We start from the raw sequence: 11,729 nt of genomic DNA, 5'->3' as shown, positions 1-11,729 counted from the left end.
TGCGCTTTTTAACCTGACTTAGTTCCTTGTTGAAATGTCACGATTGATAATGCCGGTTGGTGACTGACTTTCTGGAGCTGTTGATAATTACAGTGCCATAGTTTAGTTCTAGAACAGAAACAACTTACAGGCAAAATTTCTCAAGAGGTCGAACTGAATCCCTATTCCTTTACCTATGAATATCAACATTTTGGCTTTCCTTGAACCCTCCTATAAATGAATACTGATTTCCGTAGTGTCTCAGCTTCCAACTGGAGACATCACCAATCTTCTCATCACTGGTGTCAGAGATGTATCCTAGATCTGAAAATCTACAGCTCCGTCGAAAATATAGTACAAGAGCACTTGATGGGCAAATTAAAAAGTTGCATCAGAGAGGCCCTGTAGACAACTACCTTGATGCTTGATCAAGACCAGCGGCAGCAGAGCTTACGCCACCGGCAACACCATTTTCCTTTGGAGGCGGCGTACCCCATTTACCTTCCGATTCCAGAGGCTCAAGCACATACACTCCGCCATCAGTAAGTCCTACTGCACACTGGTTTGCTTCAGATGGATGAGCAGCAATCACAAGCGGATACACTCTGGAGCTGTCAAGAAAATCATCAGACAACTAGAGGACAAACATGAGAGGATGTGAAAGTAAGACGAGTTTTAGTCTGTTGTTCCTGATATGATTCATACCTTGGGTTAGAAGGCAAATAGGCAGCAGGATTCACCCGACACCTCAGTTTGAGTGCTGCAGCAGTAAAAATACTCACACTTCCATCATCAAAACTTGCATAGATTGACTGGCTATCACACGAGTACGTTGCATCAGTAATTGCAACGTTTGGTGAAACCCACTGCAAGGAAAGACTTTGAATGAGTTCAACCTCCTTTCTTGAGTTGATCAGATCAGACAAATATACAATGACTAACAGCAATAATTTTGATGATAATTCCAAGTTTTGCGTGATTTGATCAGTCTATTTATCTGAAAAAACATAGAACTATCTCCCACCATGCAACAATATAATGTTTGCCCAATAAAATAGGACATAACATTATCGTAATCCATCAAGAGCAAAGCAATACGTAAACCAGATGTATGCCTTACAAACCTGCTTCACGCATTCAAGCTTTGATGCCTCATATATAGCTATTTGCGTTTCATGAACAACCAACAAGTGCGTCTGATCTTGATGAAACTGAACACGTGTCTGAGCAAGAGGATTTATTGCTCTACCCGAGGGAATCTGCAAAAACTTGCTGGCTTTCTTCTCCCATCCATCCATGCTCCAAACACAAAGCTGAAGAATGTAAAGGTAAGAAACACAGTTAAAAAGAGACATGCATGCCACACTACAGATGTCACACTCGAATATATTACAGGATGGAAATATTCTGGAGAAACCAAGAGAAACAATTTTGGAAGGAAGCTGCTGTGTTTTAACTTTTCCACCATAGACGGATAATAAGAATGACAAGGTAGAAAGCTTCTTTATTTTTATGAGAAATTCTACACTCTTATCACCAACTGAATTTTCTTAAGCGCCAATCACAAAAGCATCACTCAAGTCCCTAAAGTCCCAACATTAAAATCTGGGTCCTGCAGAATTTCTAAGTAGAACTGGGGATTTACCTGAGCATCAGCTCCGGATGATACCAGAACATTCAAAACATTAGAGAAGGCCAAGCCAGTTACTCTCTTCTGATGACCTTTAAGTTTGCTTTTCACCTGTAGATTTTATTCACACATAGAACTAAATTGTCACATAAAAGCAAAAGGTAATTCATCACATATCTGTATGATATTTAGTCTTAATTTATTTCAGGACCTCATCAACTCGAACATTGTAGATTTGTATCGAAGAGTCCTCCATTCCGATAGCAATAATGTTATTATCCTGTGGATGAAAGGCAAGAAAAGTTGCTGCAGGTGGAGGGGGCATGAAAGTTGTCATTGTCTGCAAGGCATTAAGTGCAAGTTAACCCTAATTATTAACCACCGCCAATCACATCGATACACAAGCTATACAACCAAGCCAGGAACATTGGTTTATGGATACCTTGAAGGTCATCATGTTAAACAAGGAAATTTTTCCACCAGATGCTGACATAACATACGAGTCATTCTTGGAAAGTGCAAAGCACGGAACAGCTTCTTCGGGGTTTGTCTCGCTTATATCATTTGTCATCAGAATTCCACTGGAAGGTTGCCATAATTGAGGCGGGACAACAGTAGATGCCTGGAGAGATGTATTGCGAAAGGTCTTCAGAAAGAAACATTAACGATCAAGGTAAAGGAAAAAAAAAAAAAAAGATAACTGAATATGGAATATGGGAAGAGAAAAAGAACCTCAAACTAAAAGCCCTCAGTACCTTTCCCGTAACATTCCTCTCATTACGTGGCCATTTCCAAAGTTTGTGTACGGCATTGTATGCCAAAGCCAGAATTGCAGCTCCAGAATTTGTATACATTAATCTAATAATCTGAATATAGCAAATAAAAAAGCATATCCAGAATACGTCAAGTTAGTTTAGATATCTGAAATATAAACTTGATAGTAGATCAAAGGCGAAAAGCGCAAAAAAGCTCTAAGGCCTGTTGGGGCTTTAAGCACAAAGCGCAAATACAGCATGGGCTTTAATGAAAAAAGGCACAACTGAAGAAAAAGTAAAAATATGTATACGTAGTCCAAGATCAATAATTATAAGCATGAATAACAAATACATGGACAAAAAAATTGAAAACAAATTACGATAAAGTGAAATATCAATTGTTCAGTGTCGCCTTTTCAGGATTACACTCGTTGGCAAGGAAAAGTATGTCTTAGAGCCTTGATGCGACATTGATGCGCCCGCAAACCAAGGCGAAGCGCTCAACATGTTTTGAGTCTCGCTTTAGGGCTTAAGCGCGCTTTAAGCATGCCTTTGACAACACTGGAGTAGTTATGAAACCTAATTTACAAATGAAACCTAATTTACAAAACCAGTGTAGTTACCTATTTTTTCTTTCCAGTAAAATAAATTGACCGGACAAAAATTTGTTCGGGAACAACTAGCTATCAGTGAACTCCTAGACACCTCACCCCCAAGCAGAAGAAATAAAACAAATAAGCAACAGAAAGGAACCATATGCTTACTCTCACGGACAGTAGACTATCTGGAAGCCTCGAGGAACGAACTTGAGCAGGTTCACTAATTTCAGTCAGTTTCCAAATTTTGGATTTCTCCAGCTCATCAGAAACCCTGGGCTTGGCATCTTGCAGGCTGCGATTATCTCCATTCTGAAAGGTAGTCTTAGACATAGTCAAGAAAATATTCAAAGAGTTCAAATTGATGAACATACAATATCTTGCACATGGAAACAGAAACATAACAAGAGCCGATACCATTTAATTAGAATGAACATACAATATCTTGCACATGCAAACATTAACAAAATAAGAGCTGATACCATTTAATTTAAAATAAGAAAAGAATGTTATTCAGTGAAAACCCGGCAGCTTTGAAACCGACTCTTTCGACCGCATAAGCTAAGTAGAAAAACCTACCAGCTGAACAACGGCGTTCACTGGCGCAGTTCTATCTGCAATACTCATACTAGTTCCAGCAGTTGAACTAGAAGCACCATATGTGCTGATCATGGGTGCCTGCCAAGAGTAAAAATTTAAAATGAAATAATAGTCTTAAACTGATACTGATGCCACCAAACAAATATACCTTCGCAACAGCGGCAGGAGGAACTCTGGAGGGATCAAGAGCACGGCTTTCAATAGCACGGATCAGGCGAACACCATCAGCATTTGCCAGTATTTTAACACCATTCTCACTGGTTGATACAGCCAAAAGTGTCCCTTCTTTACTAAACCGGATGCACGGAGATGCCTAAAGGTGAATTTGCATATTTTTAAAAGTGCTCGACATTTTACACAATAACCTTCAAAGTAGTAATAAGATTTTAACTACATACTGGTAATCCGCCCTCAGCATCTATGCTTGTTAAGAGGTTTGTATTATCCATGTCCCAGAATTTGATTACAAACTCATCACCAGCAGCCAAGAATCTGTTTTTTGTTGTATCAAACTGCACCACCCCGACAGATCTCTTCCCAAGACCAATATAAGTACGTTTAACAGCACCTTCACTTTCATTCCACTCCACAAGGTATGATTCACCATCTTTACTGGTGCCACAAGAAAAGAGCCTACAGTTTTTGGAAAAAGAAAATATACTTAGGCACTTTAACCTATCACCATTACCAAGAGCAAAGGCCACTAACTAGATTCCTACCTTGCTCCATCAGCACTGTAAGCCATTGTAGTACATGAGTGGCCTGGAGCATCATAATCAACCCTGGATCCCATGTTGTCATACAACCAGGCCTTGATCTTCCCATCAACCGCAGTTGCAAAAATGAACTAACACAAAAAAGAAGACTTTGATGAGATAGAAAAAAGATTTGATGAGTAGGATAGATAAAATCGAAGGAACTCTCTCAAAACAAAACTCATTAGGAAAATACACAAAAGTTCCTTGTCCTTCTGCGAACATGCCTAGCAACATAGCATATCAGATAGTTGAAGCTACACAGTTTTATGTCTAATAAATGTTGTCAAGAGATAATTACAAAGATGCCTAAACAGTAAGCAGAAAGACAAGATTGGAATAAAAAACACATCCTAATTCACCGTTGATTAATGCAAGTTTAAAAATATGCAGTGGCCACAAAAGGTAAACAGCGATGCCCAAAAGCGTATCTGAGCAAAAATAGAAACATTTGCTGACATTACTTTTTCTCTTGTAATGGTTGTCCGCATTTTTTGGGGGGAGGGAGATAAACTTGCATAGGATGTTCCCCTATCAATTTCACACTCTTCCGTCGTCCACAAAATCTTAAAAATCTTCCATTAAAATGAACTGCAACCAACAATCCATATATATCTCATCATTCTGATTCTATGGATGCACAAATTAGATGGTACCTGAATGTTTTCCTTATAGTGAGGACACACAGAATAGACAGGTGCCTCATGGCCCTCAAAAGTATATTGCTTAGATCCAGTGGCAGCATCCCACACCTGTGTGAACACCAAAGACTCCAAAATGAGACCCTCCGATAATTTAAATTCAGCTTTAGAAGACTGACAACTAACAACAATGCATACCCTGATAGCCTTGTCATCTCCACAAGTTATGATGCATAATTGTTTATTTGGATGAGAGAAAGCAAGATCATTAACATTGCCAACATGGGCATCAATCTAGAAAAAAAAAAGATCAGGTGATTGTTGCTTATAAGATGGTGACAAGATCTCAGACAAATAAAGCTTAATATAACTGAAATCTTAATGTCAACACAAACCTCAAGGTGGTTCCTCAAATCATCACCACCATGGTAGGAGTATAGATGAACTATGTGCTTAGAATACGCAACACCTGGATCAACATTGAGAATCAAGAAAATAGCATGATTAAATAACAGAAACCACTGAATTTCATTTGTAATATCACATACTAAAACAGAAAATAGTGGCTCAATTCACTTTCACAAAATCTTATGGAGTGGAAAAAACTTGTCATACTCGAATGCTACTTATGCACTTTTTCGACATATCTGTGGCTAAAATTTCTATTCTAGTCCATGCGTAAACCAAGATGGTTTTGGGTATATAAAAGCATTTCATACAACTATGCTTAATTTTACCAAATATGAATCCATCCATAATCCTCTTAGCACCTGAAAACCAAATGATATAGTAAAGAATTTTTTTAAATTTAACAATGAGCTCTCAGTCCATCAAGAATTCTACAGACTACAATTACTCTCTCCATAGCAGCAGCCCTATCATAATGCCTCCACCCAAGAAAAAATCCTCACTCAAAATGATAGGAAGGATGATTATTACATACCAAGAAGGTTCCCATCAGGACTCCACATCACACGGTTGACTGTAGCAGTATATTCATTCGCTAAAGATGCCTATAAGTAAGAAAGAGGAAATTAAAATCTACCTAAATTGGAAGGAGGCCCTTAAAAGTTTAATCAAATACTCAATAGAGATACACTAACCTGAAGATTCATTGAACAATTACTTATCTCCCAAACTTTGAAATTTTTAAATGCAAGCCTCTCCCTGCCACCAACCTCCCATATAGCAATGTCGCCAAGGTTTGTTCCAACTGAAAAGGTAGACAAGCGCAATCTTCAGAAAGATAAAACATCACATGCTTAGAGTGAAAAGCAACATGTATTTAGATAATTCAGTAACATGGAAAGCTGACCAAGAAGAAGGGTTTGTTGCACAGGATGGAAATCCATGCTCTTAACAGCAGACCCTTGATTCAAGTTCACCACGATAGTCTTGGGTAAGTCATCAGAAGAATACAAATTATGAGCATGGCTCTGACCAGGATATGTGACAGGGAAGATGTTGACGGGGAGATTATTGACCTGCAGACGTCCATTTAGACCAAGAAATGATTATCGGATATCCCATTCTAAAGCACAGTTTGACATTTTAAGATGACATGATATAAAAAGGAGAAGTAAAGTCTATAGCAGGAGTTAATACTTCCCTTACTCCAACAAAAGTATCTCAAGAGCTGCAGAACTACGAACTAACCCAAGAAATAAAATGACAACCCCCACCCCCCACAACCACCACACCCACAAAGGAGAGAGAAAGACTGTAAATGGCATATTACGTACCTCCTCTGACATCCCAAAGGGTCTTGGCCTCTTCAGCACGTGCTCAGAATCTGCAGTTTGGTAGTCCAATGCTGGATTATTAGCAGGAGGAGTCCTAGGATGCTTTAGCATGGATGCTATCGTATTGCACACAGACAAAAGAAGTCAACAGATTAGCCAGAGGGAAAAACAGTAGGAAAAGAAGAACCATAAAATTAGATGGTTTTTTTCAATCGTTAGAACTGTAAAATTAGATGTTAACACTAATATTGCAATAGGAAACAGATATAAACACTCAAATGACACTCATTAGTAGGAAAACCAAAATTACCGGTATTAACAGGAGGGCTTAAGCCTATTGGTCCTCCTGAAATAGCTTGGTGTGGCATAGAGGGTGGATTAGCCATCCATCCTCCAAGTGAAGCAATAGGTGCTGGTGCTGGCTGGAAGGGCTTTCGAGACAAAGAAACAAGAATAGTTTCAAAAAGAAGTTTAAATAATATTCCAAGTGAGCTTATATTATTTATAAAAAGAGGAAAGAAAGAGAGGAGGTAGTTGTTTTAAGGAACACATACTCCATGGGCGCCAATAGGTGGAAAACCACCTACTTTAGGCATAGCACCAATAATGGGATTAGCAACTGGAGAAGGAGCCCGAGCACCATTTGCTTGCCCACAGGCATGATCCACAAAGAGAGTTTTTATGTCAGGATTGGGCTTCGGATTCTTGCAAAGCTGATGCTGCCAATTTAAACTGCAAGACAATAGAAAGGAATAATAATGATAAACACTTAAACTTGGCCAGAAGAAATAACAGACTCTTCTGTTGTTGAGAAACACAGTGTAAAAGGATAAGTGTGTTCCTTGCTCACCTCTGGTTTATCAATGTCCGCAGCCTTGAGTTCTTTAAGCTAGGAAACTGAAGCTTGTCTCGGAAAAGAGGATTTGCCTCGATCAACTTTTTTAGCTCAACGAGCATTATAGCCCTAGCAGACTTGGTATCTCCATACTTAGAAAGCTGTTCATTCTCCCTAGCATTAAAGATTTTCCACCATAAATTTTTTATCACGAAATAAGCAACGAAAGATAGACGGGAAGGAAAAGAACATAAACAACTGCTCAGCAACAGATAATTTCCTGTCCCACAGTTAACAATACTAAAGGCAGAGAGATACTAGCATATTAATATAGAAACCTTACAATTATGAGAAAGGAGGTCTTTTTTCTTTTCCCAATTAATCATTTTCTTCTTTATACAACTTTGCCGAGCAAAAGTGCAAGCCCCAAGAAAGTCAGGATATATAGAAGTAACAAAATTATTTTGTCAATCCATCCAGATGTTATAAATTCAAACCGCTAAAAGAGCCTCTTGCAGAAATGCAACGCAGAAACAACCTCTTACAGAAATACAAGGTAAGGCTGCTTACATAAGACCCAATGCGGTCTAGCCCTCTCCCAGACCCGACGCATAACAAAAGCTTAGTGCACTGGGCTGCCCCTTTTATCCAGACAACACAGATATCACTTAATAGAATGGACCTCCTCCCCGCGAAACAAGAAATAAACTAGCTGTGTAATCTTTGATAGTAGTTCAGATTATAACTAAATTCTTAAGTATCTCTTTCCAAATTCAAAAAGGCAAAGGGACAACTTTTGGCTTTAATGCAAATAAAAGCGTGGCCGAATAAAGGAAACCAAAGCAAGATCATCAAGATCTCCTAAATCTGAGTTGCACAGATTCTTCGTATCCCCTTGCAGCAACGTATCAATCCAACACGATTTGGTGCACGTGTGGGATACGCATTGGATTTGGTCAACTTATCTTGGGTGCTTTGATTAAGACTAGGGCAAAAAAGTATCGGATTGATGGCTTTTTGGTTTCTGTTTTTTGGGTTTTTAGATATATGGAAACATGTGTGTGTGCGCATGCGTGTGTGTATATATATTCACATAGTACTAGAACACTGTGCTATTACATGAGATATCTTACTAGGTATTAGTAGGAATTTAACTAAACTAGTTTTAGTTCAATAAATTCAACTATTTATCGAAATATAAACTTATCTATGTTGTACTATACATTTATAGCCGTATTTCGACACCTATACGCATACTCCTTGACCTTTCCACAACCCGAATCCTAAGATAACATTTAGGTGATATGAATCCAACATCTAGATCTGCGCCCGTACCCGTGTAGATCAAAATCCAAGAAGGAAATTGTCCACTTCACAACAAACCTGCTTGCTTATAGCCATTTATATACCAAACATACAAAAAGCAGATTGCCGGGAAAACAGCCATTCTGCATTCATGCTGAATAAACAATTTTGCTCAATTAGTAATTCTCAATTTCTCAACCAAAGAAAACAACACACCAAATCATGAATGCTAGCATCTCTTCACCTTAACAACCAGCACCCTCATAAGTTACACCAACATAAAAAAATTATACCTAAAATTCTGCAACGTCAAGAGTAGTGTTATTTCCTTAAACAAATCTTCATTAAATGTGGAAAATACTTTCAGATCTTTCACTAGAATCTCTACAGCCTTTGCTTGATCATTCCTGCAACAACAAAAAGAAATTTAAAAAAATCACCCAAATCAAATCAACAACGAAACGGCTAAAACCCAACATGGCCAATAGGGCACCATAAGAGCCGGTAGTACCTGTCGAGTGCTTCAAGATACTTCTGTTTTCTGATCTCAAAAAATATTTTCATGGAGTAGCGGTTGTCATCTACCTTAGTAAAACCAGACAGATACTTTTCCACATCATCCCACTCTCCATTAGTAACCGAATCCTCAAAGTACCTCATGTTGAAGAAGAAGCCCGACTCTTTCTCCAACCTTTAATTAAAAAAAAACAGACAACATTAAACAACCAAAAATCCATTTAAAAATTAAAATTACTAACAAGGAGAATTACCACCAAAATAAAAACTAGAAGCAGAAAGAGCAAAAAGGAGCAATCTTTACCTGTGAACTGTTTCCTTGAACTTCTCTTCATCTAAAAACTGAAGTATAAGAAACACCAGTTCTCTGCTCAACGAAGTCATCACGTTGACTGATCAAACTAACCTCGCCCCTAGATCCACCTTAATAGCCACCATAGGCAAATCAATTTAGGGTTTTCACGACCGATCGAGTCGAATCAAAAAACCAAGAACAAACATGCACCAACACTATTGAAAAAACACATACGACAATTAAACAAACACACCATAAAAAAGAACAAAATTAATACCAAACTATACCTTGAATTCAGCAATAAACACGTACAGATCGGGATTTGCAGAAAGACGCAGACAACAACGAAGAAGAAGAAGGTGAGGTTTTTTTTTGGGCTTTTGCGGTGGGCCTCCGTCTTTTTCCTTACTTTTTTCCTTACCCTCTTCTTTCTCTTTCTAATCTAATTTTGTGCTGCTTCTTTCACTCTCGCACTGCTTTTTATTTGAAAATGGAGAAAGTGTGACGAAAATGTTCCTTACGCGCCTGCACTAGTCGTGAAGTAAACGATAACACAAGAAATTTTGGTCCACCAAACGCGTCGACTTTTGAATAGTGCTACAGCTCGCCACGTCGCAGTATGAAGGTGTGATAAGAGACGAGTCATTATCATTTAAAATTGTTTGAATAAGTTGATAAGTACAATAACAGATCGATATAGGATTCCATAATGATAAGTACACTAAAGAACACTTGATGATAAGTATTCTTACTTATCAGCGGTAAGTTAGCGTGTTTGAATGGGAAAGGAGAAGGTATAATAAGGGTACAGCGACCAAGGACCATTCTTGAATGTGCTTTAATAATTTGATCTGATTAAATGGTGGTCCCCACTTTCCTTCAATTATTAGCTTTACTTATGCTATAAGCCTATAAACACAGAGTATCTAGTTTTTCGGCAAATGAATGTTTTAGCGTAAATGTACGATAATTGAATAGTACGATAAATTTCGAATTTAGATTTTAAACATAAAAAATCATAGTAGAAAATGCGTTTTTAATTTGCGTCACGATTAGAAATTCAATGCCTAAGTTTGTTTGAGCAAATAAATATTAAACCAATTAGTAATAAGTTAATGGGGTGAACCTCAGTTGAGCTTAATAAATCCTAGATCAAATAAACAAAACTCTTGTATAGCTAGAAGAGTTTAGGAGCATTAATTAGTGAGCTTAATATGCTATGATTGACAAAATATATAATATCAAAAATATGTAATAAATGCAAGAAACGACAAGGGTTATAGTGTAAAGGAATTGTCACCCAATGATTGTGTGATTGGGTACTTCCTTTCTCTGAACACGTTGAAAAGCGAACAGTCAGTATGTGTATGGGATCTTGGGATTTATGAATAAAGGTTGAACAACATGTGCTTGAATAAGATGAATAAGACAACTCTTTCGTATATTCTTCTCTCAACTTTACAATATCTCTTAGTTCTCAAAAAGGCAGATCCCCTGTTTGTTCACTATCTCCTTCTATTTATAAGGGACATTCTCCAAAAAATCCTAAAAAGTACATCATAAAGAATATCCAAATGAATATTCTTCCTGTCTCTTTCTGAGTTTAAGTTACCCTTATTACCCTACCTCAGTTGCCCGCTTCTAGTCGTCCGCCTTCATTTGGAAGACCGTCAGTCGCTGTGTCGTGGTCGACCACGTCCTATGTCTTGCTTATCTGTTACCGTGGTTACCAAATTTGGACATATACAATTAGTCCTTCCGCTTGTTGAGGTCGTAGCCCTGCACATCCTCAATAAGCAGATGTCATTCGTTTCCGTTGTGGGAGAATTTGGCTATTAAATTACGCCGGGTTGGCTAAGATCGAGAGAACGACACTACCTGCGGAATCCTGATTGATATGGTTATCAAGATGTGACGTCACTACCATGCGCGACATCATTACGCATCTTCCTGAGACAGCATCTGTGTGCTTGTCGCTTTGGTTTTAGTGCCATTGACAGTCATCTGCTTCGATTCTCGCGCCACCAAGCCCTATAAATAGGTGAGGGTTTCGTTTTTTCCGAAATTTTCCATTTCCTTC

The 11,729-nt window shown here is 38.2% G+C and overlaps 1 protein-coding gene across 1 annotated transcript; it reads right to left on the bottom strand.

Moving 5' to 3' along the window:
* On the bottom strand, window positions 1–10,099 carry LOC104223255 (topless-related protein 4). Its single transcript, XM_009774654.2, has 26 exons — window positions 9,937–10,099; window positions 9,659–9,777; window positions 9,350–9,529; window positions 9,132–9,245; window positions 7,549–7,707; window positions 7,253–7,430; window positions 7,009–7,129; window positions 6,699–6,814; window positions 6,272–6,440; window positions 6,060–6,169; window positions 5,900–5,969; window positions 5,352–5,425; window positions 5,155–5,250; window positions 4,972–5,067; window positions 4,280–4,407; window positions 3,959–4,193; window positions 3,709–3,873; window positions 3,540–3,638; window positions 3,129–3,272; window positions 2,365–2,475; window positions 2,052–2,231; window positions 1,821–1,949; window positions 1,625–1,720; window positions 1,104–1,292; window positions 685–845; window positions 1–590 (listed from the first exon to the last, which is right to left on the bottom strand). The coding sequence occupies exons 2-26, from the start codon at window positions 9,736–9,738 to the stop codon at window positions 392–394; spliced, it is 3,399 nt and encodes a 1,132-aa protein (XP_009772956.1). The 5' UTR covers window positions 9,739–9,777; window positions 9,937–10,099; the 3' UTR covers window positions 1–391.
* Between the last annotated feature and the right edge of the window lie 1,630 nt (window positions 10,100–11,729).

The sequence above is a fragment of the Nicotiana sylvestris genome, chromosome 3, assembly GCF_000393655.2.
Source record: "Nicotiana sylvestris chromosome 3, ASM39365v2, whole genome shotgun sequence".
Taxonomy (NCBI): domain Eukaryota; kingdom Viridiplantae; phylum Streptophyta; class Magnoliopsida; order Solanales; family Solanaceae; genus Nicotiana; species Nicotiana sylvestris.
This window is presented reverse-complemented; position numbering and strand designations above follow the sequence as displayed.

Excerpts from the sequence above, each read along its gene's own strand:
- LOC104223255 (XM_009774654.2), bottom strand. The coding sequence starts at position 9,738 with ATGACTTCGTTGAGCAGAGAACTGGTGTTTCTTATACTTCAGTTTTTA. Across the intron at positions 9,246-9,349 it reads TATCTTGAAGCACTCGACAG|GAATGATCAAGCAAAGGCTG; the intron begins GTACTACCGGCT and ends TTGTTGTTGCAG. Across the intron at positions 3,874-3,958 it reads ATGCTGAGGGCGGATTACCA|GCATCTCCGTGCATCCGGTT; the intron begins GTATGTAGTTAA and ends ATTCACCTTTAG.